Source organism: Symphalangus syndactylus, chromosome 6 (assembly GCF_028878055.3).
Source record: "Symphalangus syndactylus isolate Jambi chromosome 6, NHGRI_mSymSyn1-v2.1_pri, whole genome shotgun sequence".
NCBI lineage: Eukaryota > Metazoa > Chordata > Mammalia > Primates > Hylobatidae > Symphalangus > Symphalangus syndactylus.
The window spans coordinates 98659910-98687505 of record NC_072428.2 but is presented as its reverse complement, the minus strand read 5'-3'; the positions used below and the strand labels follow the sequence as shown (position 1 = coordinate 98687505).

The 27596-nt window shown below is 35.9% G+C and overlaps 1 protein-coding gene across 4 annotated transcripts in view; it reads left to right on the top strand.

Annotated features, from left to right (window-relative positions):
- The window catches only part of PNPLA8 (patatin like phospholipase domain containing 8), a 79965-nt gene that overhangs the window by 41380 nt on the left and 10989 nt on the right, over positions 1-27596 (top strand). For 2 of the 4 annotated variants that reach the window (XM_063642118.1, XM_055283700.2), the window contains 5 exons: positions 6012-6163; positions 11075-11169; positions 11878-12049; positions 17238-17295; positions 20679-20873. In XM_063642118.1, coding sequence (XP_063498188.1) covers positions 6012-6163; positions 11075-11169; positions 11878-12049; positions 17238-17295; positions 20679-20873 — 672 coding nt within the window. The other 2 variants (XM_055283699.2, XM_055283701.2) reach the window with 2 other exon arrangements.

Sequence of the window (27596 nt, the reverse complement as noted above, 5' to 3'; positions counted from 1 at the left end):
CTTGGAAGGGGAAGCAAACTGGGTACTGGTGAACATTAGTAATGTCTGAACAGTATTCCTTCAGAAATTATTCTATGCACATATATACCAAAATAAACTCATTCTGTATATGTTGTTTCATAATCTGGTTTTTTAGCATATAATGTATACCTTTCTATATCAGTGAATGTTCCTTCATCCTATACCCAGTTTGAAAATGTTATTTATGTAACTGATTAGGTCCAAATGAGGGTTCAGTCTAGATCACACATTGCATCTGACTATTTCTCCAAGTCACTTAAAATATAACGCAGTCCTTCAGCCACACCTTCTTCACCTGCACCTTTAAAACTGATTTAATTGAAGACATTAGGCTGGTTAACAGGCAGAATGACTCGCTTTCTGGATGTACCTGCTTTCTTCCTTCTCAGTGTTATTTGAAGTGTTCGTCTTTCCTTTTCATTTCCTGAACATTGGAATTTAAATATAATGGCTTGATTGAGTTGAACATTTTGTTGTTAGAGCACATTGTAGGTAATGTCATGTGCCTCATAATGCATCATATCAAGACACACATGACAATTAGTTGAACAACCATTAGTAATGCTAAGGATGACCACTGGGTTAAGGTGATGACAATCTGCTTCTCATTGGACAATTGTGCTAGAAGCGTTATCTCATCAACCATTAACCTAATCATTTCCAGAACTAGTAATTTAATTAGAGTTGCAGAATGACCAATGTCTAGTTCTGTTACTCCTACATTATAATTGACATTCTTCTGTAAAGTAGAGCCTTCCTTCATCAACTGAAGCTATTTGGGTATTCTCAAAGGCAAATTTTACAGGAAAGGAAACAGAAATGCTTAATTTCTTTGTGTTTTGTTACCAGTTTTCAAAGTAAGGTGTTGCTTTAATAGTTGCCTCAGTGATTAAATGAATTTCTTTACACCTTTAAAAAAATATTATGGACTCCTTGTTTTTCTAAGTTAAATGTGTTTCTTTTTCTTTTTTTGGGAAACAGAGTCTCTGTCACCCAGGCTGGAATGCAGTGCCACAGTCTTCACTCACTGCAACTTCTGCCTCCCAGGTTCAGCCCAGCTCAGCCTCCTGAGTACCTGGGACCACAGGCATGCACCACCACACCCGACTAATTTTTGTATTTTTTGTAGAAAGAGGGTCTCACCGTGTTGCCCAGGTTGGCCTCGAATTCTTGGGCTCAAGCAATCTGCCTGCCTTGCCTCCCAAAGTACTGAGATTATAGGTGTAAGCCACCTCACCCAGTCTGTTTCTTTCTTTTTTTTTTTTTGTTTTTTGAGACGGAGTCTTGCTCTGTTGCCAGGCTGGAATGCAGTGGTGTGATCTCGGCTCACTGCAACCTCCGCCTCCTGGGTTCAAGGGATTCTCCTGCCTTAGCCTCCCGAGTAGCTGGGACTACAGGCGCCCACCACCACGCCCAGCTAATTTTTGTATTTTTAGTAGAGATGGGGTTTCACCATGTTGGCCAGGATGGTCTCGATCATCTGATCTCAGGTGATCCACCTGCCTCGGCTTCCCAAAGTGCTGGGATTACAGGTGTGAGCCACCGCTCCCAGCCTCACCCAGCCTGTTTCTATGGTCTATTTTCTCCCCCTCTCTTTTTTAAAATGGTGAATTTGTCACTAGGATTCATACATCCTTTGGGTTTATTAAAAAACTTTTTATAAAAATATTATATATAGAAAACAACACAAATCGTAAGTTTACAGCTCCATGATTTTTCACACATGAAATACATCTATATAACCACTACCCTGAATGAGAAACAATCTTATGAACACTCCAAACACTGTCCCCAAAAAGGTTGAGCAGTTTTTCAGAATTCTAGCAGCATAATTTAGTTGTGCCTCTTTTTGCATGTTCTGTGAATGATACAGCATGTATTCTTATATGTCTGTTTTTTTTTTTTTTTCACTCAGTATTATGTTTGTAAGAACCTTCTGTATTGTTGGGTATACTTTTCATTTTTCCCTCTACTGCTAGACATTTGGATGGTTTGCAGTTTGGGAATATTTAGTAGTAGTACCTCTGGGTTATATCTTTTGGAAAACATAGGTCTTCGTTTCTTTGGGGTATATACCTAAGAGTACTATTGCTGCTCACAGAGTGAGCATATTTGTATCATTAGTAGATACTGCCAAATGGTTTTGCATAGTGGTTGTGCCAATTTATTCTTTCACCAGAATTCTGTGAGGCCTCTGTGTTCTACTTTCTTTCCAACACTTTATTTTGTAATTTTTTTTTTTTGAGACTGAGTGTCGCTCTGTCGTCCAGGCTGGAGTGCAATGGTGCGACCTCGGCTTGCTGCAATCTCCGCCTCCTGGGTTCAAGCAGTTCTCCTGCCTCAGCCTCCCGAGTAGCTGGGATTACAGGCACGCACCAGCACACCCTGCTAATTTTTGGTTTTTTAGTAGAGACGGGGTTTCACCACGTTGGTCAGGCTGATCTCCAACTCCTGACCTCAAGTAATCTGCCTGCCTCGGCCTCCCAAAATATTGGGATTACAGCCATGAGCCACTGTGCCCAACCTTTTTAAATCTTTTTAATTTGAGCAGTTTTGTTGGGTGTTAAGTGATACTAAATTGTGGTTTTAATTTTTTATTTCATTGATAGCTGTGACATTCAGCATCTTTTCCAGGGTTTATTGGCCATGTTTATACTTCCTTTTGAAGTACCTATTCCAGATCTTGCCTATTTTTCCATTGGGTTGACCAACTTTTTCTTCATTATTTGTAGAATTTTAAAAATATATCATGGTCGTAACTCACTTGTCATATGTGTGGTGTGTATGTGTATGTCTTACAAATATGTTCTCCTATTCTGTGGCTGACCTTTTCACTCTTGTGTTTTTTGATGAATAGATACTCTTAATTTTGTCCACTTTATAAATACTTTTCTTTATAGTTAGTACTTTGTGTCCTGTTTAAGAAATCTTTGCCTATCCTAAAGTCATAAAAGTATTTTTGGCCGGGCGCCGTGGCTCAGGCCTGTAATCCTAGCACTATGGGAGGCTGAGGTGGGCAGATTATGAGGTCAAGAGATCAAGACCATCCTGGCTAACATGGTGAAACCTCGTCTCTACTAAAAATACAAAAATTAGCTGGGCTTGGTGGTGTGCGCCTGTAGTCCCAGCTACTTGGGAGGCTGAGGCAGGAGAATGGCTTGAACCCGGGAGGCAGAGGTTGCAGTGAGCCGAGATCATGCCACTGCACTCCAGCCTGGCAACAGAGCAAGACTCTGTCTCAAAAAAAAAAAAAAAAAAAAAAAAAAAAAAAAATATATATATATATATATATATATATATATATATACATTTTCCTGTGTTTTCTTCTGAAACCTTGCTTTGCCTTTTGCTCTTCTATCTACTATTCATCTAGAATAGATTTGGTTGTGTGGTGTGTGTCAGAAGCCCTGACTTTTAAAAAATACACTTATCCAGTTGACTCAGCACCATTTATTGAAAAGACCTTTATCATAAATGAGATGTATATATGGATCTGTTTCTAGACACAGTATTTTTTATTTATGTATTTTTTGAGATGGAATTTCGCTCTTGTTGCCCAGGCTGGAATGCAAGGTGCAATCTCGGCTCACCACAACCTCCACCTCCCAGGTTAAAGCGATTCTCCTGCCTCAGCCTCCCTAGTAGCTGGGATTACAGGCATGCGCCACCATGCCCAGCTAGTTTTGTATTTTTAGTAGAGATGGGGTTTCTCCATGTTGGTCAGGCTGGTCTCGAACTCCCGGCCTCAGGTGATCCACCCACCTCGGCTTCCCAAAGTGCTGGGATTACATGCATGAGTCACCGTGCCCGGCCAGACACAGTATTTTGTCCCTCTGGTATATTTGTCTGTTGTTGCGCTGATAGTGCACTGGCTAAATTTTTGCAGCTGTATAAACTTAATATTAGGTAGTATAAATCCTCCAACCTTGTTCTTCTTAATATTGTTGGCTTGGCTATTCTTGACATGTTATATTTCTACATGAATTTTAGAATCAGCTTATCTAAAAAAAATTTTTTTAAAGAGAAAAACATAGTGGGATTGCAGTGAATAAGTGGAACAATTTAGGGTGAATTGGGTCTTTGTTGAGTTTCCAAGCCATGACATATGGCATATTTTTTCAATTATTTGGGTCATCTTTATTTTCCTTCTGTGTTTTAAAAATTTTCAGTTTGGGTGTCTTTTACATCTTCCACTGGAATGATTTTATTTAACTAATTCATAGGTATCTGATATATTTTGATAATTTTATTTTGTTATTTTTATTTCAACATCTTTTTGTGGTAATTCTGATATGAACATCAATTCTTGGTTTTTGTCATGCGGTACTGGATTCACATACATTATAGTTTTTCTGGATGCTGGACATCGTAAGTTTAAAAATTGCATAAGCTCTAGATTATATCAAATTATATCTTTTTTCCAGGGTTTATTTGTTCTTCTGTTTGGCATTTGAGTGGAGCCCTGATAGCCTTAATTCAATTAGGGTCAAACCTGGATCAAGGCTGTATTACAGTTTGGATAAGACCTCTAGTTTGCCCTGATTTTTGGGCATATTCTTCCAGGGCTTTCAGTTGAGAGCCTGGTGTGTTCACTTAACCACCACCTCATTGGGTCATAAAATTTCAAGAATAGAAAGCCTTCCACTCTGATTTTCAGAGGTCTTCAGCTTACCTTTCGCCTTCCACACCTCATGATTTTAGAATTCAGCAAATGTCTTGAGGTAAAGCCAGCTATGTGTTTGAAGCCCTTCAGGTCTTCCAATTTTTTCACTCCAAACCCCTTAGATGCTAAATGATCAGCTGGTTTCTCTGTCTTTTATTTGGGACCCTCTGTCTGAGTCAGACTCACTTTTTTGGTCCTTTACTTTTTCCTGGAATCAGCAAATGCCTCAAGGCAAGAAAAGCTATAGTTTACCAGCTCACTTCCTAGCAATTACTCCTTCTCCAGATTCTTGGCTCCATCTGTTCTTGTTGCTTCAGCAGTTCTCTGTCTGATGCCTTTTAACAGATGGTACTTTTCTTGTATTTCATCAAGATTTTCTTGTTCTTGATGTGAGCGTTGATCTCTAACAGAGTGTTTCATCTTAACCGGAAATGGAAATTTGCATTATTCTGCATCATTGCTCAAGTTCCTCCAGTGGGGCCTCACAGCTCAGTATTAGGGGAAAAAATATTGAGAAAGAATTTAGAGTATTTCAGATTGATTGATCATAAAAAAGAAACAAAATGAGTGATACCTAGATAATTATTTGATTTACAGAAGGTTACACAGCAGAATTATAGCTGTCACTCAGCCATTCCATTAAACCTGGGGTACTGACTATGTAAGATGCTTCTATGTACAGAAGCTAGAGAATCTTTGGTAAGCAACATAGAACTCTGGGATTTAAGCTTTGGTCTGTGATCAACAATATGATGTTGAGTGCTTAGAATCTTGAAGTCTCAGCTTTATTTAAACTGATTATTTAATTGTAGTGGCCTGCTTTTACCTTCTCACATCAGTTACCTTTGTTAACATTTGTTTGTATTGCTTTATGAGGCACCCTTGAATCCCATATGCAGTGTATACAAGATGGTTCATTATTTCTTTTTAATAACAGTTTAACTTCTAGTAGTTACTATGAATCAGTTTTAGACTCTTAGTCTCAAGATTTGGACAAAATATTATACAAAATTTATAATGTTAACCTTTTGTTGTAATAATTTGTAAATTTCTATAATTAAGTAAATTATATTTTCTTTAGTTAAATGTTACATCTTTTAATGAAAATATTTGAATATTGGTTAATTTTTGTCCTCAATATTAGAACAAATCTAGAAAAATTGACATTAATATATCAAAAACTAATCTGTCTTATAAGATTACTGAGAAAATAATGAACACTGTCACCTTGATTGTCATGTGGTGAACTGCATGTATTGGTTAATAATAATCATACATTTTCAGTCTTGATTTGACAAAAGCAACCAAGTATCTTTTCTCAATATAGGAAAGAATTATTCCATATTTATTACGACTGAGACAAATTAAGGATGAAACTCTTCAGGCTGCAGTTAGAGAAATATTGGCCCTAATTGGCTACGTGGATCCAGTGAAAGGGAGAGGAATCCGAATTCTCTCAATTGATGGTGGAGGAACGAGGTAAGGCTAGGAACATGATTCTTTTTTTTTTTTTTAAGATGGAGTTTCCCTCTGTTACCCAGGCTGGAGTGCAGTGGCACAATCTCGGCTCACTGCAACCTCTGCCTCCCAGGTTCAAGCGATTCTCCTGCCTCACCCTCTCAAGTAGCTGGATTTACAGGCTCCCGCCACCACACCTGGCTAATTTTTGTAGTTTTAGTAGAGACAGGGTTTTACCATATTGGCCAGGCTGGTCTCGAACTCCTGACGCCAGATGATCTGCCTGCCTTGCCCTCCCAAAGTGCTAGGATTATAGGCGCGAGCCACCGCGCCCAGCTGGAACATGATTCTTAAAAACTACAGATTCAATTCAGCTTTAGGAATTAAAAAAAAAAAGATTTAATTATATCATTATAAAATCAAATTTTCAAAATAAAACATGAAATTGTTTTAATTAATACTTTATTAATCTATGTGCTACTCTGACGTATACTTCAGTTCTTTGGTTTGATTTAGTATTTATATTTTCATATTTGATTTGATTTGATTTTAGTATTTATATTTTTATATTTGGCCTTTTTAGACCTTTTTGGTAGTTTAGAAGCTTATCAACCATTATTCTCATAAAATCTTGACAGTGTTTTATAATTTTAGCTTTCTTTTATTATTTTATTTTATTTTTTTGGAGACAGAGTCTTGCTCTGTCACCCAGGCTGGAGTGCAGTGGTGCGATCTCAGATCACTGCAACCTCTGCCTCCCAAGTTCAAGCAATTCTCCTGTCTCAGCCTCCCAAGCAGCTGGGATTATAGGTGTCCGCCACCATGCCTGGCTAATTTTTTGTATTGTAAGTAGAGATGGGGTTTCACCATGTTGTCCAGACTGGTCTTGAACTCCTGACCTCAGGTAAACCACCTGCCTCCGCCTCCCAAAGTGCTGTGATTACAGGCGTGAGCCACCGCGCCCAGCCAGCTTTCTTTTATTACACTTATCTTACCCATATATATCAACTAGTCACTTGATAAAGTGATGGTTACAAAATGAGGCTATATTTACTTCCTGACTTCTGATGTCTTCACTTGGAGATGCCAGTTCTGGTGCCATATAAGAAATAAATCCTTTCTTTGTTCAGAAGGAGATAATTTCACTATTAAGCTCTATTTTTACTACTGGCAATCCATCCATGCTTCCTACTCAGTCTTTGTTTATCTAGTTCCTTCCAACTTGTTGGTTAGATTTTTTGGCTTGGTTTTTCAAACCTTTTCCCCAAAATCTTCTAGCTTGTTCTCTAGTTCCCTGCCATCTCTACTGTTACTTCGTAATTCATAGTACATGCCCTGCCTATTGTTCTTAGCTTTAACTTACCTCTCTGATTTTGCTTTTTGGTGTACCCAACTTGCCAACCACTCTTCTGTGTGTTCAAGTACTACCCTGTATCTTTTTGTTAAATTCCTTGGTTCTGTATTCACCCGAGTCCTTTATACTTTGACATCAATATGAAAGAAGGAGTAAGTAATGAGAGAAGGAAGCTAACCTCAGATGGTGGCAGTGGAAGGCAGGAGGAAGGAAAAACGTACCAGTAACTTTTCTTTTTTTTGAGACGGAGTTTTGCTCTCGTTGCCCAGGCTGGAGTGCAGTGACGTGATCTCAGCTCACTGCAACCTCCACCTCCCAGGTTCAAGTGATCAATTCTCCTGCTGCAGCCTCCCCAAGTAGCTGGGATTATAGGCATGCACTACCACACCCGGCTACTTTTGTATTTTAGTAGAGACGGGATTTCACCATGTTGGCAAGGCTGGTCTCAAGCTCCTGACCTCAGGTGATCCACCCGCCTCGGCCTCCCAAAGTGCTAGGATTACAGGTGTGAGCCACCACGCCAATACCGGTAACTTTTAAGAAATATGGAGACAGGATATGGTAGACATAGGTCAAGATCACTCTAAGAGTAAACCTGTGTGTGACTGGGACAAAATTGCAGGGAATCTCAACAGATTGGTGTTGAGGAAAGACAGTTCTTTCTTGAACATATTTAATGTAAGATTATATCCATATAGAAGTGCTCGGGTGGCAAAAGCCCACTGAAGAGAGAAAAATCTTTAAAGATCTTAGAGGATATTTCTTAGGAAAGTGAAATAATCTTAAGAAGGTGTATGTCATTCATGTGATATAGATAAAGTGATAACTGGAGAGATTATTCTAGTTCATCGAATTGGTTCCAGATGGTGAAAAATAGGGAAAATGGCAGTTAAATGAGTAGGAGTATTTCACTAAGGAGCAGAAGGAATCCTCTCTGCCATAAAGTTCAGGGGAGTTGGGACAGGTAGTGTCATTCATTGAGTCAGCTAACAAATATTGGGGACCTACTATGTTGTAAGCACTGATTTAGATCCTGGGGATGGTGAGCAAACAAAACAATACAGTGTTTGCATTGTAGAGAAGGAAAAGACAACAAATAGAAAAACAAAAATATGTTATTCTGGGTGCTATGAAGAAAAATAAAGCAAAGTGAAGGGATAGAGAGGAAGAGTACTATTTTAAAGAATGCTCAGGACCAAGACTTCTTTTTAAAGAAGTTATATTTATGTAGAGATAGGAAGGAAGTAAGAAAATTAAAGAACATTCATATGTCTAAGATCAGACAAGCATGATGAAAAAGAAGTTTGTATCCAATAAATAGTTTATCTTGTAGAATAAGAGTTGTATTAGTCATATAGGGAGGAAATCAGTGTGAGGTAATTTGGGAAAATCTAGGGGTGGGTTAGGATGAAGTTAGGTTTAGATTAGTAATTCTCCACTGGAGGTGATTTTGCTCCCTAGAGGACATTTGGCAGTGTCTGGAGACATTTTTGGTTGTCACAACTAGAGCACTGCCACTTGCATCTAGTTTGAAGAGTACAGTTGTGATTAAACATCAGACAGTGCACAGGACAGCCCCACAAAACAAAGATTATCCAACCTAGAATGTCAGCAGTTCTGCTGTTGAGAAAACTTGGTTTAGGGGAATATGGGAAAGCAGCCCAGATGGGAGGTTTGTGTGGAAAGCAGTAATGTATGAGGGCTTGAGAGAAAAAATAAAAAACCCTATCTTTGACATCTTTATTATAAGAGAACCTACAGTGGTAGATATAGACAGTTGTGGCAACTTGGCAAATATATACGTATTTAAATTCATTCGGCATTTATGAGTACAACATTTTTAAATAGTTAATTTTCCCGATTATATGAGTAGTTAGAAAAACCTGAGAGAGAAAAAAACCCCAAAACCATAGTTCACAGCTCTAAGGTTATTTTAGTATTTTGATTTATTTTCTTCTAATCCTTTTCTATGTGAACGTATACGTGCCTATTTTATTTCCTTTTTGTGATAATAGAGGTCACATTGTTAAATATATTGTATCCAGCATTACATTTAATTAATCATGTCTTGCCTTGAATTAATAATGTACCTCTTTCATAAGACATCTTCTTAACTCTCCTCAAATCCACATTATTTGTTGTATTTAAAAAATCAGCATCTTTGGTTTTCTCCTTTAATCTTACAGAATTTTCTAGTTACTTCCTGTTAACATTATCAAGGCACAATGTGACACTCTAAATTTTTTGGTGCCTAACTACCTTTGTGTTCCAGGACTTACCTACCTCCTGCCTTGTGTTGGGAATAGAGCTTTTCATCGTTTTTTTTTTATTCTCCCACTGTTAAAAATTGTCATGATACACACATGACAGTTTACATGGTACATACACCCGCAATTGGTCTATATCTCCTAAGCTTTTTCATCGTTTCGCATTCCTTCATGAAGCTATTAACTGCTGTTGGCAAGGATTCAGAAATGAGCAAAGTCAGCAACATTAATTAATATACCATTAATGTAGAGGGTTAACCTAAAGTTATTGAGAGTTTTTAAAAATGAATAAAGAAAAGGGAGCTTAAAAATCTGACTGGTGGCCGGGCGCAGTGGCTCACACCTGTAATCTTAGCACCTTGGGAGACCGAGGCAGGTGGACCATGAGGTCAGGAGATCGAGACCATCCTGGCTAACATGGTGAAACCCTGTCTCTACTAAAAAAAAAAAAAAAAAAAAAAAAAAAATTAGCCGGGCATGGTGGCGGGCGCCTGTAGTCCCAGCTACTCGGGAGGCTGAGGCAGGAGAATGGCGTGAACCTGGGAGGCGGAGGTTGCAGTGAGCCCAGTGAGCCACTGCACTCCAGCCTAGGCAACAGAGTGAGACTCCATCTCAAAAAAAAAAAATCTGACTGGTGAAATATGTAAGACAAAAATGTATAGAGTCATAGGTGACCAGCTATATTAATAAGAGAAGAAACCAAGATATGGCATTCCAAAACCAGTGAGTGAGTTTTTAAGTGTTTTCCAGAGTTTTTTTTTTTTTTTTTTTTCAATTTTATATTGGCATATCTTTGTATTCTTATTTAGTTGTTTGTTGGTTTTTGGCATTCTTAAGAAGTGTATTTGGGTAGATTTCTTCTTCTTTTTACTTTTTTTTTTTTTCTGTAGAAATGGGATCTCACTATACTGTTCAGCTGGTCTTGAACTCCTGGCCTCAAGTGATCCTCTTACCTCAACCTCCCAAAGTGCTGGGATTATAGGAATGAGCCACTCACTGCCTGGCCAGATTTATTCTTAAAGAGATACTGTTCTGCAGAATTATGGGTTCAGTGAAAAAACAAGAGAAAGATACTAATATAAATTTTAAAATGTGCTGACTTAGTGTAGGTTTTGTATCATTTAGATATTAGATTTTCAAAAGTAATCCTAAAAATTTGGACAGGCAATTTTTACTGATTCTGATTTATATTATTAATTTTCATGTCAGCATATAAACTGCAAAAGCAATTCTTAGATTGTTTTATTCAACAGCTTAAATTATTTTTTCTTTAAACAGGAATTGTCATTTTGCCTTTAATCTTTTCTGTAGGGGCGTGGTTGCTCTCCAGACCCTACGAAAATTAGTTGAACTTACTCAGAAGCCAGTTCATCAGCTCTTTGATTACATTTGTGGTGTAAGCACAGGTAATTATTATTATATGGAAGTGGTGCATTCTGGCAGTACATTAAGGAAAAGAATATTAAGCATTTATGTTTAAGATCGTAGTCCTTTGCCTTCTCCAGCCCTCTTTCCATACCCCAAAATTTTCTCCTTCTTGTTTTTTGTTCATGGTTATGCCAGTTAGGCACACTAGGTGGCAGTGTGTCCTACCTATTATAGCTAGATATGGAATCAGCTCTTTAAAAGGACATCCAAGAGTACCTAATATCTCCTAGGACTAACTTGAAGGAGAATTGCTTAGTGACTTGGTGAGTTGTCAAATATACCATATTCTGTGACTAAAACTAAGTAATTCATTGATGTTAGAAAGAACATGAATTATCTACCATAGTATCTTATATATAATTTAATGTAAAACAACACATTTGTAAATATTTTTTAATTATTATTATTATCATTATTGGGGGTAGCATTTATTTAATCCTTTTTGAGACCTGGTAAATCCCTTTACATTTGTCAACCCAGTAAGACACATGAATTTTGGTTGTTCTTATTACTCCCATTTTACCCTTGAAACAAATGGGGCTCTGAGAAGGAAAGTCATTTGTCCCAGGTGACATAGCTAGAAAGTATCAACGCTAAAATTTAAGCCAAAACTATGATTCAGGAGATCTTATCATCATAAGGGCTATAACTGAACACTGATAAAAGCTAAGGATTCTTTTTTCCAGGTGCCATATTAGCTTTCATGTTGGGGTTGTTTCATATGCCTTTGGATGAATGTGAGGAACTTTATCGAAAATTAGGATCAGATGTATTTTCACAAAATGTCATTGTTGGAACAGTCAAAATGAGTTGGAGCCATGCATTTTATGACAGTCAAACATGGGAAAACATTCTTAAGTAAGTTACAATTACTTTTTTTAAATGTTCTGATTATATAGGTAGTATGTGCGTATTATAATTTGAAAAATGTCAATATTAAATTATATTCTTACATATTATAATTTGAAAAATATCAAGAATATTAAATTATTCGACTAATTAGAGATAACCACTGTTAGTATTTTGGTAAATCATAGTTTAGTAATTGTTTTGGGGGGTTCGTGTGTGTGAGATTTGCATGTAAAAGTTGCAGTTGCTTTTTTTAAAAATATGAGATATTTGCATCCTATTGTTTTTACTTAACATATTAAGTGTGTCTATTTTAGAATGACTTAAAATTAAAAGTCACTCTAAAATATTCAATTATTTTTATTTTTATTTATTTTTCGACACACGCTCTCACTCCCGTTGCCCAGGGTAGAGTACAGTGGTGCTATCTTGGCTCACTGCAGCCTCAACTTCCCAGGCTCAAGTGATCCTCCCACCTCAGCCTCCCAGGTAGCTGGGACCACACATGTGCACCACCATGCCCAGCTAATTTTTTCTATTTTTAGTGGAGACAAGATTTCACCATGTTGCTCAGGCTCCTAACCTCAAGTGATCGGCCTGCCTCCCAAAGTATATATAATCATAAAATATAAGCATAAAATCATCCACAATCCTATTATTCAGAGCTGTAGACTTTAATATATCTCCTTCTAGTTTATTAGACCGTATACATTTTGTATAGCTGATATTAGATTGTAGTTGTAAATTTGTATCCTTTTCCTTTTTTCAAACGTTCTTAAAATTTTGTGACATATTGTTAAAAACTACCTTATACTCCAGAGTGGGATGTTACATTTTCTTAATCATTTCCATTTAGGATTTTTATGGACATTTACGACATTTATGTTCCTAATTTTTTGGGATTATGAATAATGCTGTCATAGAAAACTTTAAATTTCTTCTCACATTTCAGAATATATCAGTAGGTCACTATATAAGAAGCATATTTATTGGGTCCGATGTTGATGTCTTCTTAAAATAATTATTATATAGGAAATAGAAAATATATCGAGAAAACAATAAAAATAATTTATAATCCCACTAAGAACAAAAGCAATATTAACATGGTGATGGGTTTTTTCTGTAATTTCTTGCAGATAGACAAGTGTATATGTGTGTAGTTGAGTGTGTGTGTATCCATTTTCTTTACAAAATTCAGATAATGCACATGTAGGTTTGTGTCCTGCATTTTCACTTAGCATTTTATCACAGATGATTTCCTATGTCAGTTAATATTTTTTGAAACATATATTAATGGTTCTTCACCATTTTATGGATGTACTATTTTTTATTTAACAAATCCTGTCTTAGAAAAGGATACTTCAGATACTCTTGCAGTTCAAAAATTTAGATAAACATCTTACATCTCTACTTAAATCTCTGGCTATATCTTTAAGGTAAATTTCTAGAGGTAAATTTGTGAGTCAGAGGATATGCATGTTTTAAGAATCTTGATACATACATAGCTGAATTTGTTCTTCATTACAGTGGTTTTAGCTTATTCATCTGCCAACATCAGTTTGTATTTCTGTTTCATGAAATATTTGTGAACACCAAATGCTTATTTTTAAAATGACATCAGTTTGAGAGATTTTGAAACTCATGTTTCAATTTGTATCAGTTTCATTATTGATAAGTTTGAACTTAAAAAAAGGTTTCGGTTTTTGATGGTTTTTTATTTTTTGTGTGTGAATTTTGAGGGCATAATTTTTGCCTATTTTCTTATGGGATATTCCTCAGTGTATTGTAAATATATTAACCATATATTGAAAAAGTGCTGATTAATAATTTCTTAACGTAGAGGATTGAAACATCTTCATTTAGCCAAATCTTTTCCTTTAATGATTTTTAACTTTTATGTTTGTAAGTCTTTTCTACAATCCTACTACTGGGTATATATCCAAAGAAAAATAATTCATTCTGTCAAAAAGACACATGCACTCATGTGTTCATCATAGCACCGTTCACTCATAGCACTGTTCACAATGGCAGATACATGGAATCAACCTAGGTGCCCATCAACAGTGGATTGGATAAAGAAAATGTGGTACATATACATTGTGGAATACTGTGCAGTTATAAAAAAAAAATCATGTCCTTTGCAGCAACATGGTTGGAGCTGGAGGCCATTATAATAACCTAACACAAGAACATAAAACCAAATACCCCATCTTCTTACTTATAAGTGAGAGCTAAACATTGAATATACATGAACGTAAGGATGGGAACAATTGATGCTGGGGACCATTAGACGGGAGGGAGAGTGGGAGTGTGAGCTGAAGAACCACTTGTTGGGTACTGTGCTTACTGCCTGTGTGATAGGATTGTTGGGACCCCAAGCCTCGGTGTCACACAGTTTACCCATGTAACAAACCTGCATGCATACTCTTTATACTAAAAGTTTAAATTTAAAAATAAATAAATAAGTCTTTTCTACTCTGAAGGTAGGTTAATATTTGTATTATTTCCTAGTTCTAAAGTTTTCCGTTTATATGTAATTCTGAAGTTACCTAAAACTTATTTTGGTATATGTTGTAAGAGAATCAAGCTTTATTTTTTTTATCAAATGTTAATCCAAATGTCCCAGCTCCATTTACCAAGTGTTTTTTTTAACTGATTTGAAACATCATCTTTATCATATTTGAAATTCTTATCTATATTAGAATCTGTGTTCAAGTTTTTGGTTTCTCTGTGGATTTATTTTCATACAAATTCTGTAAATTTAGTTGAACCTTTGCATAATATTTTTATAATGATACAGCATACCAAATCTTTTCTCCTTATTCTTTTACACAATTTTCATTTAATCTTCAAAGTTAATCTTAGGCTACTTTTATCACATAAAAAAAAATTCCACTGGTATTTGGATGGAAATTACATGAAATGTATCACTTATTTTGTGGAACATTGACATCTTTTCAATCGTGAAAGCTTCCCATCCATTATCATTGTATGTTACTTAATTTCACATCTTTTGTGTCTGTTAGAAAATATAATTCACCTTCCTGGCCTACACGGTGAAACCCCATCTCTACTAAAAATACAAAAAAAAAAAAAAGCCGGGCATGGGGGCGGGCGCCTGTAGTCCCAGCTACTGGGGAGGCCGAGGCAGGAGAATGGCGTGAACCCGGGAGGTGGAGCTTGCAGTGAGCTGAGATCGCACCACTGCACTCCAGCCTGGGCAACAGAGTGAGACTCCATCTAAAAAATAATATATATATATATAATTCATGTCTATTCCCAGTATTCGTACGATCAATACTTTTTAGTATTTAATGAAAATTTAAAAATTTAAAACCAGCTTCTCTACTATGAAATTTTTTTTCCTTTTGTTACTTATGAGAGTATCTTTGCATATTTGTGTATTGCTGTCTCATTTTTGCTCTTCTGGAAACTTCTTTATTTTTAATCATAGCACTGATAAATTTTATCAATGTAGTTAGTTGTTTTTTCTTTCTCTGCTTTTTCAAACTCAGCCTTTGCTGCAGAACAAGCCACTGCAAAACTTAGTGGCTTAAAACAATGATGATTTAGTCTCATGACTCTGTGGTTTGACTGGATGTTTCTTCTGTTCTTGCCTGAGCTCACTTGGTGGCTCCGCTAATGGGCCTGGGAAGCCTCTCTCTCCACCTGGTCATTCTCACTCAAGCTTCGTCTCATCATTGTGGTTTCAGAGTTCCCAGAGAGCAAGCCCCAGTGCATAAGCACTTATCAAGCCTCAGTTTAATGGCATGTTTGCTGAGGTCACATGGACGAAAGCCACGCCAACCAAGAGTCTGTGTAGGAAGAGACTATATACAACAACATGGATACCAGGACTGTGATTCACTGGGTGCCAGTATTGTTAATATTCTTCTGTATCTATCTTCTGGCCTTTTTTGTCATAGCATTTTTTTTCCCTCATTGTTTATTGAGAGGACTTTTATTTATTTATTTTGCTGTGATAATTTTGCGTTACTTTAAGGGAACTATATTATGGCATCAGTACAATCTAGGCATGTTGATTTTTTTTTCATATTTTGACATCTCGGAAATAAACAATTACCATTGCTTTTTTTTAGAAGTTTATATTCATAAGTTAATTCACTAAAAGCATTTTAGCTTTTGATAAAACCAAGATTTAAACAAAAATAAAAATAAATAAATATGAACTTTGCCAAAAAGTGTGAAAGCAGCATGCTCCTAGGATTTCTCTTGTAATTTTACAGTAAGAATTCTGTGAAAAGACAAAGAATCTTAAAAAGATAAAATGCATTGATCTTCATGTAGTAGAAATGTATAGATCAGGTTGGGAAAGACAAAAGATCTTGTCCATTTTGGAAAGTATTTTACATTGATATTTATTAAAGCTTATGAAGGGTAGATCACTAAGCAGTTTGTAAATATTCTTTTTATGAAATTCACTAATATTCTAGTTGAGAAACATGAGTATTGTTTGAAAAACACATTAGAAAATGGTTTTACTCATGAGGAAGTTTGGTGAAACCATAGTCTTTGTATTCAATGTAGGAAAATACATAATTTTTAAGTCTGGAAAAGTCTGCATTGAAATAAAATTCTCTTATTATGGAATTGCAAAAATTGCTGCCTAAGGACAATTTCTGTAATGTCATAGTAATTGAAATGCCAACTCTGATGATTTTCAAAGCCGTTTTCTTGATGACATTGGCTGTTACCAACTAAAACAAGCTTAAAGTCTCATTGTCCTCACCTGGTTACTCTAACTAGCCCATGCATACTTCTGCAGTCTTATCTCAACACAGCTCCTTTATCCTATTGGCAGGACCCTGAAAACAACACATTCATTTTGCCTTTGTGCCTTTAACCTGTATATGTCCTACCTTTAAATATATTGCCTTGCAGTCTTTCAGTGTCTTCCTCAAGCAACCTTCCTGCATCTTTTCCAGTTACTGCCCCTCTGTTGGTTGCCCCTCAGAACTATAGATACTTGCAGTTTGAATCAGAGGTTGATAAATAACTGCATATTGTTTCATGTGCATTAATGGGATTATAAGCCTCCTAGAGGAGAGTCTTACATTTTTTCCCTCATAGCACTTTGACAAAGCCATGGACAAACAGTAATTGCATACTGTGTGTTTCCTTGTTGTTAGGAGATAAAGTCATTTTGATATAACTTGTTTTTTCTCCTTTAATAAAGGGATAGGATGGGATCTGCACTGATGATTGAAACAGCAAGAAACCCCACATGTCCTAAGGTAAGCTTAGAGTCTCTTAAATATAACACCTAGTTCCATCTGAAGGTCTGGTGAAAGCACTTGTCCTGAGGGCCCTTTTATTTTATCTTATTTTATTTTATTTTTATTTTTATTTTTTGAGACAGAGTTTCACTCTTATTGCCCAGGCTGAAGTGCAATAGCACGATCTCGGCTCACCACAACCTCCGTCTCCCAGGTTCAAGTGATTCTCCTGCCTCAGCCTCCCAAGTAGCTGGGATTACAGGCATGCACCACCACGCCTGGCTAATTTTTTTTGTATTTTTAGTAGAGATGGAGTTTCTCCATGTTGGTCAGGCTGGTCTCAAACTCCCAACCTCAGGTGATCTGCCTGCCTTGGCCACCCAAAGTGCTGAGATTACAGGCATGAGCCATCGTGCCCGGCCCTGAGGGCTCTTTTATTAAGGTATTATAGATTATATTAATTCTTTATATATTGAGTCATTCTATGAAGAGATGGGATATCATCCTTATACCTTTTCTAAATTCAATAAAACTATAACAGAAATGGAAGAACATGAAAGATGGACTTAAGGAAGAATTATTTCATCATAATTTTAAAAACCAAATCTAGTGATTTCAGGAACATTATGACATTTCTTAGCTTAGATTTTTTTTTTTTTTTTTTTTTTTTGAGACAGAGTCTCACTCTGTCGCCCAGGCTGGAGTGCAGTGGCGTGATCTCGGCTCACTGCAAGCTCCGCCTCCCGGGTTCATGCCGTTCTCCTGCCTCAGCCTCCCAAGTAGCTGGGACTATAGGTGGCCGCCACCACACCCGGCTAATTTTTTGTATTTTTTAGTAGAGACAGGGTTTCTCCATGTTAGCCAGGATAGTCTTGATCTCCTGACCTCGTGATTCGCCCGCCTCAGCCTCCCAAAGTGTTGGGATTACAGGCATGAGCCACCGCGCCCGGCCTTCTTACCCTAGATTTTTAAAGGAAATTTTATATGCCTCTTAGATACAGTACAATCATGCATCACTTAATGATGGGGATACATTCTGAGAAGTGTATCATTAGATTATTTTGTCATTGTGCAAGTATTATAGAGTGTACTTAGACATACTTAGATGGTATAGCCTACTACACATGTAGGCTAAATGGTATAGCCTATAGTTCCTAGGCTATAAACCTGTACAGCAGGTGACTATACTGAATACTGTAGGTAATTGTGACACAATGATAAGAATACTTATGTATCTACAGATATACAAATATCTAGATAAAAAATATCTATAGAAAGATACAGTAAAAAAATACAGCATAGAAGCCCGTTTAGTCTTATGGGACCACTGTTGTATATGCGGTCCATCATTGACCAAAACATTGATATGCAATGCATAACTATATTAGATTATATTATTATACAAATTGAATCCCCATTAATATTGTAATGTCACTTAGATGTGTCTCAATGTGGCTCTTCATTTATTTATGTGTTTGAAACCCAATGATCTGAGTGTTGCTTGAGTTCTGTTTAATATTACTTGTTTAAAGAATAGAATTTATGTGCCTAGAAATTTCATGCAGCTTGTATTTATTCTCAGATAACAAACTGTAACCATGAAAAATCAAACAAGTGCAGCTCCTTCTGTTGCTCTTTAACTATGGCATACTCATACTTTGATTCATTCTGCAAGTATTAATTATGCACCCACTGCTAGGCACTTTGGATTCATTTGTGGGCAAATGCAGACATGGGGTTTACAGCTCTGTAGGGCAACATAGGTATTAATGAAATAATCACACAGATGACAGGTAGTAGTTTCCCTGAAATACATAAGTGCTATGGAGCATAAAAGCAGTTCTCTGAAAGCACATTTTTAAGGAGACATGAGGGACAGCTAATTTAAGGAAGTGAGATTTGAGATGTCAATGTGCAGGCCATTGAGTAGGAGCATTCCTGGCAAAGGGAATGGCCTGTGCAGGAAGAGTCATAGAGAATTCCAGGAAATGATAGAGTTCTTAAAGACTAGTGCCTTGGAATCCAAGGGCTGCATGTGGAATGAGGCTGGAGCAGTAGGCCGATTAGATCAGGCTCAGGGCCTCAGAGGCTGTGATGAAGAGATGACTTAGCTCTTTTGGAGAGGACACTAGGGTGCACTCTATGCTTCTTGCTTGTTCCCCTGTATCTCTAAGGCTCCTTGTTTGTTTGCTTGGTTTAAATCATGGAAGTTGTCAGTTTTGAATAAAAGTTATGGGGAACTTTAGCCATCTTAAGAAGTAAATCATCTTGATAAATGGAGAGCCACTCGTATGTTTTCTTAATCCAACCATATTTATATACCAACTATAGAAAGACTCTGGATTTTAGTGTATGGCCAATGCCTATCCATAGTGGCCTAGAGACAGACTTGGATTATTCATAGGAATTTGGCATGTGACCTTTGTTTATTAAATATCAAAACAATTGGCAGGACTTGGCACAGGACACTAACTTTGGCCTCATCAATACCTGTCAGCCTCTTAAGTTGGTATTACAGATCATTAATAAAAGAGCACATCTCATGTAAATTTAACTGACTGATAAAATTTGAGATCTGAGATGGATGACATTATAGTTTTTTAATAAACATTACCCAACTACCAGGTTTTAATAATTGTGACCTGAAAGCATTGATTGTGTAGTGTTACATTTCAGTTTTATTGAAGTCAAAATACTTTCGAAGGGCACAGAAACAAAGACTAATTTGTAAGTGATATTATGAAAATAGTGTACTTATCTTGAAGCAGTTTTTTTTGTTTGTTTTGAGACAGAGTCCCACTCTGTCACCCAGGCTGGAGTGCAGTGACATGATCTCGGCTCACTCCAACCCCCACCTCCTGGGCAAGCAATTCTCCTGCCTCAGCCTCCCCAGTAGCTGGAAGGCACCTGCCATCATGTTCAGCTAATTTTGTATTTTTAGTTGAGATGGGGTTTCACCATTTTGGGCAGGCTGCTCTTGAGCTCCTTACCTCAAGTGATCCACCTTCTTCAGCCTCCCAAAGTGCTGGGATTACTGGCGTGAGCCACTGCGCCCGGCCTTTAAGCAGTTTTTATTCATTACTACTGTTTTGTCAATTATCATGTAAAGGTCTAGAAATGTTTGCCTTTTTGAATTTTTTTAAATTAAATTGAATCATGGTCAAATAAATCTCTTTTATTATTCTCTTATAATAAATTTATCAGAATTGCTTCAGTCTTTATATCTATTATCCCACAAAGAAATGCCTGTTTAAAAAGATGTGATTCTCTTTTTTCAACATTATATTTGTTACACATATAGTTGTAGATTGTTCATTCATACTACTAAATAGTATTTAATTTTTACAGATCCCAAATATATTACTGCTAACGATGGAATTGTTCACTTTTTCATTCACTAGGTAGCTGCTGTAAGTACCATAGTAAATAGAGGGATAACACCCAAAGCTTTTGTGTTCAGAAACTATGGTCATTTTCCTGGAATCAACTCTCATTATTTGGGAGGCTGTCAGTATAAAATGTGGCAGGCCATTAGAGCCTCATCTGCTGCTCCAGGCTACTTTGCAGAGTATGCATTGGGAAATGATCTTCATCAAGTAAGTTGACTTGTATGTCTTATTTTTTAAAATTTTATATGATTAAAAGAATCAGCATTTATTAAATGTCATTGATCTTCAGAAGGATCAACCTAGGAGACTTTCTTCTTTGTGTCTTCATATGTCAAAAGAAGAACAATTTAGGATATTTTTATCTGTTGTTTTTCTTAACAAGCCTCTGACATGCAAATATATTTTAGGAAAGTTTTTGTGTTTTATGTAGTGTGATTCGTAGCCCATTATGATAATTTTATGATGGAAAAGTGAGAGTGTGTATGATTAGCTTTCCAAACATGATAAAAATTAAAAATGATATACACTCTGTGAAAATGCAGAATCCAGTCTGTTTGACGGTTTGGGTGGGCATATTTTGAAGAAAGGGATACAGTAAAATAATAGTAAATACTCATTAAGTTAGCTGTGTGCCAGACACTTATTTAGTGCTGTGCATGCATTATCTCATTTAATCCTTGCTACTTATGAGGTAGAGTTATTTGCATTTTACAAACAAGGAATTCGCACCTTAGGAAAAGTTAAGTAACTGGACTAGCATCACAGCTGTTAAATTACAGAGTTAGGATGTTGTCTGTAATTATACTCTTTTAAATTCATGTTTAAATTATTTATAAAAGTGAATATTATTTCTGGAAATTCTTTTTATGTAAACTCATTTACGCTTTTCCTCTGTCAAGTTTTTCCAACTCTTTATGGAAATCTTAATTCATAACTTACACTAAATGCTAATAAAGCTTTAGAGCTGATACTTTGAAAGCTTGCATTTTTATATATACTTAATTTTTTAAATTATGTCTCACTTAAAATTAGTCTCATTTGATGGAGTAGAATGAGAGGAATCTTGACGTTTTTCTCTAGTCCCTAAAGTACATCTACTCTCTTTATTTGGTCAGCTATCTGTTGAGAAAAAAATCTTATACTGTTGACAGAGATACTAAGACGGCATTCAAAAACTCATACATAGATCTATATAAACAACATGTCAGCAATATAAACTTCAAAACTTTCTAGTGGATCATTTAAACTAAAACATTTTTATCAATTTTATCTCATTTTGATACAATAGCTTATATATATTTTAAAATGTTATGGCCAGCTATTCCCATTTTCTTTTTAATCTTTAAGTAATATAATATTTGTAGTTAAGAGATTAAAATAGGATTCCTTTGTCTTTGGAGTCAGTTCAAACCATTTCTTACTTTGCAGAATCAGTCATTGTTGAATTATGTAAGGCACTTCCCCTTCTTGCCTTTCTTCTCTTTCTTCCACCCCCTCAGGGCAGAAAGTACTGGCTGCTGAGTTTCTGATACTGATTTCAGGACTTATTGGTCAAAACAAAATTTTTATTTTAATATGTGGCTTACTGTTTTTAACAATGATTTCCCCCTATTCTTATGTACCATGTCATAAATTGAGAAATAATTTAGACAATGTATGTAAAATACAATAGGATTTTTAAGTTATAACCTTAATAGTGCTATAAACTTGCAGTTATGCCAATTAGTGAAAGTCTCAAATACTAAATAATTACATTTGGGGATCATGTGTTTTCCACACTTCAAAAGAAGTTATTTCATTTGCTCTTTATTCTTTATCTAAGAGAAAGTAGTTCTGAAGTTTAATTCAGTATTTTTGAATATATATACCAAAGTAATGCAGTGGTTCCTTTTCCATTTCAGATAGATTAGTGATATTTCTGTTCACTCTTAGACATTTTTATATTGATGACCATAATCCTTTAACTTATTTTGAGCCACAGATTAAAATAACTTCTTAAGGTTATTTGAATAAATAAATGTTATTTATAATTTACATAAATTTTTATGTAAAGTATATAGCCACATGGGCAAAAAATGTACTTTCATATAAATCAATAAACTTCAGAAACATTGGCACATTTAATTAATAAAAATATTAAAATGGAATATAGAGCCCAAGAAACCTACTTAAGGAAATATTTTTCTTACTCTATATTCTCTTCCAAGACTCGAAGAAGAAATGGGATATTTTTCACTTCAAATGACAACTCAGAAGATTGATGGGAATATTTTAAGGTGTGAATGATCTTGGTTGCTTAAACAAAGAAAACGTTCAAGCAAAGTCCTAATTCTTTCTAACCACTCAGAAGTTTTGCCAAGTTTAAAGTATAGTACTACAACCTTCTCATCCTAAATTCTTTTAATAATTATATTCAATTATTATCAGTCTCATTTTGAAAATCCCTTTTAGCTGTCACATCTGACATATGTTTTAATGTAGTTACTTGGTATCCATTGTAGTAGAGGTTAATTAATATTCTATTTGAGCAATTATTGAAAGTAGTGATATAATTAAGAGTTATGGGTAGGTGAATGGGGAGATTTCGTTTGCCTTTGACTATAAGAAGAAGAAGATTATTACAACATTTATAAGGTTCATTACAAGTCCTAGAAAATTATAAAGTGAGAAGAATTCTTTGTGAGTAGCTCCCAATCTCTTCCCATCTGCCCAAGTAGTAGCATAATATGCACATAGAAGTACTACTTTTTAAACAAAATTATTCCGTCTCTTTCCATCTCCACCTTCAAAATTAAATTGTTAATTCCTGTCTTTGGAGAAAGAATCTGATAAATCAGTTTACACTAGAGGTTTTGATGACCAATTCTGATATACATATTATTCCTACCAGGCTTTATTTACATCATAAAAGTTTTTGTTCAGAGCTTAGGATACGTAAACATAAATTATGAAATTTTTATTTAAACATTCCAGGTAAAGAGTGTTTTTAGCAGAAAGAGCCTTCCCAACACCTGCCAAATTATGCCTATACCAAACCACAATTAATAATTTTCATTATAACTGGACAGAAATGTAGTGAGTGCTTACTCAGTGTCAGGCACTGTGCTAGCTGGGAAGGATATACAGATTTTTAACCATAGTTGGCATATTGTTTGTGCTTCCTGGATCCTGTCCTCAAATAGTTCAGACAAAAGAATGTAAACCCAGTTATAGAATGAGGTGAAAATTTAATCATCAACATATGTACAGGATTAAGAAGTACTATAGAGGTGATTTATTCTGTCAGGGTCAGCTTAACAAAGAAGTTGTCATCTGACTTGATGTATAAAAAATGGGTCATTTATTTATGCAGCCAAAAAACACACGAAAAAATGCTCATCATCACTGGCCATCAGAGAAATGCAAATCAAAACCACAGTGAGATACCATCTCACACCAGTTAGAATGGCCATCATTAAAAAGTCAGGAAACAACAGGTGCTGGAGAGGATGTGGAGAAATAGGAACACTTTTACACTGTTGGTGGGACTGTAAACTAGTTCAACCATTGTGGAAGTCAGTGTGGCGATTACTCAGGGATCTAGAACTAGAAATACCATTTGACCCAGCCATCCCATTACTGGATATACCCAAAGGACTATAAATCATGCTGCTATAAAGACACATGCACACGTATGTTTATCATGGCACTATTCACAATAGCAAAGACTTGGAACCAACCCAAATGTCCAACAACGCTAGAGACTGGATTAAGAAAATGTGGCACATATACACCATGGAATACTATGCAGCCATAAAAAATGATGAGTTCATGTCCTTTGTAGGGACATGGATGAAACTGGAAAACATCATTCTCAGTAAACTATTGCAAGGACAAAAAACCAAACACCGCATGTTCTCACTCATAGGTGGGAATTGAACAATGAGAACTCACGGACACAGGAAGGGGAACATCACACTCCGGGGACTGTTATGGGGTGAGGGGAGGGGGGAGGAACAGCATTAGGAGATACACCTAATGCTAAATGACGAGTTAATGGGTGCAGCAAAACAACATGGCACATGGATACATATGTAACAAACCTGCACATTGTGCACATGTACCCTAAAACCTAAAGTATAATAATAAAATAAAAAATAAAAAAAATAAAAAAATAAAAAATGGGTCATTGATTAGGGATAGAAAATGGGACGAGGAAGGGAAAATGGGGAGTGATTCCTCAATGGTTACAGAGTGTGGGTGATAAAAATGTTTTGGAAATAGATTGTAGTGCTGAGATACAGTGGCTTATGCCTGTAATCCCAGCACTTTGGAAGGTTGAGGCTGGAGGATTGCTTGAGCTCAGTAGTTCAAGACCAGCCTGCTGCAACATAGTGAGACCCTGTCTCTACCAAAAAAAGAAAAAAAATTAACAGGATGTGGTCTACAGGAACTACCATGGACCTAACATTAGCCCAATGACCTACTGATAGAATAGGCATCTGACAAGAGTAGGCTAACTATAAGCAGAGCTTAAAAGATAGTATGCCTCACCACTAGATTAGAGTGAGCCCAGAAACCTTAACTGCTGTACTTTTTTGATAAAAAGTGAGTAAAGTTTAAGGAACAGAAATTTACTTTGAAAAATGGTTAGCGAAACTACAAGAAACCTGCCGGTTTTTTGATTTGGGATTGATTTTGCAGTTATTGTTTCTTGCTAAAATTTGTGTGCCTCTTCATCTTTTCCCTTTTTTGTCTTTTCTGATCATCCTTATATAGGCTTTTATATAATGAAAATGTGTTTCATCTAAAATACCTACTTGATTAGAAGTTACACAGAGTATAACAAATATAGAATTTAAGATTTAAATGGTTTAGTAAAAAAGATAACTTTTCTGCCGAATTAGAAATTAAATGTTACCTCTATTGTGGGATAAATATCATTCTAATGATCTGTTAATTGAAAACAAAGGAAAAAGTTGAAAGGATTAAGTTAAAATTTGTACATGAGAAAGCCTTTAGGAAATAGCTTAATTATTACCACCTGCATTGAAGGAATCTGGATTTTTACAAAGTTCAGCAATAGAAATATAAGTACCTATCCAATTTATGACTTGCAACAAATGTATAAAGATAGCTAAATTTAAAAATAGTTCTTTTTAACTAGTGAATGGATAAACTGTGGTATATTCAAATGATGAAATATTACTCAGCAATAAAAAGGAATGAATTACTGACATTCACAGAGAACATAGATGAATCTCACAGGCATTCTTCTAAGTGAAAGAAACCAGACCCAAAAAAACTTATACTATATGATTACATTTATTTTGATAACAAAGTTCAATGTGTGACCTTGAAGAGTAGTTGGATGAATAGGTTTTTGAAGTAAATGTGGCAACAAACCACTCATGCTAAAATGGAGAATAGAGCAAGCAATAAAAAGACGTGGCAAACTGCTTTTCTGAATGTCAACACAGCCCTGTGCATCCCAGTTATCTCAAGGGTATCACAAAGCTACACATTGGTGATAAATGGTGATAAATGACATTTGCCATAATAAAGGTTCGTTAGACCTCAGACTGGCTATTCTATAACTAAAGAGCCAATTAACTTTCTCTGGGAAGTGTTGTTAGTATTTAGGAACATTTCTATATATTAATAGCTGCCTCCTAATGTGATCTTATTGATCCAACCAGAGTATTATTTGGAATACAAGTTTTTGAGAAAGTTGTTTTGCAATGCCAGAAATGAAGAGTTATCATAATCTATGGTTTGCAAAATACTACCACTCCCTCTAAAATAACTGAGCATAAATATATGAAAAGATGAGGAGTGTTCTTCACATTCCATGAGAAATTTTAGTAACAGTAGTATGCTTCATTAGTAGGGCAAATCCTACGTGATGTTTTTAATGGGACCTTCAAGCCAGAGCACTGATGGTGGGGTAGATGATTTTCCACAAAGAAAACTACTTGGGAGAATCAATTATATTCCTATATACAAGCAAAGAATAATTGGAAACCAAAATTGTAACAAAAGCAGTACAGTTTACAGTAGATCCAAAAAATTAAATACTTAGGTATAAATCTAACAAAACATAGAGAATCTGTATGTTGAAAACAGAAGATGAAAGAAATAAAAGAAGACCTAAAGAAATGGAAAGGCATACCATTATTGAAAGATGCTACATGGTAAAGATGTGAGTTATTCCTGAAGTGATCTATAAATATAATGCAATGCCAATCAAAACTCTAGTAGGACTTTCCAAAAATTATACAGTCAGATTCTAAAATTTATATGGAAGGGCAGAGGAATGAGAATAGTTTAAAACAATTTTATTATTTATTTATTTAGAGACAGAGTCTCGCTCTGGTGCCCAGGCTGGAGTGCAGTGGCACAATCTCAGCTCACTGCAACCTCTGCCTCCCAGGTTCAAGTGCTTCTCTTGCCTCAGCCTCCTGAGTAGCTGGGACTACAGGTGTGCGCCACCACCCCCAGCTAATTTTTTGTATTTTTAGTAGAGACGAGGTTTCACTATGTTGTCCAGGCTGGTCTTGAACTCCTGGGCTCAGGCAGTCTGCCTGCCTCAGCTCCCCAAAGTTTACTAGGATTACAGGCATAAGCCACTGCACCTGCCCTAAACAATTTTAAAAGAATAAAGTTTCAAGGAATCACACTACTCAATTTAAAAACTTACTCTAAAGGTACAGTAGTCATGGCTACTCTACCAGAGTGGTGTTTGCATAAAGATAGATATGTAGATAAATGGAATTAAATAGAGAGTTCAGAAATAGACTCATACATATATGGCCATTTGATCTTTGACAAAGTTACAAAAGCAATTCAATGGAGAAAGGATAGTCTTTTCAGCAAAAATTGTGTTGAAACAATTGGTCATCTTTCTGTCTCCCTCTCTTTTCCCCTAACCCCCCACCACACACACAAACA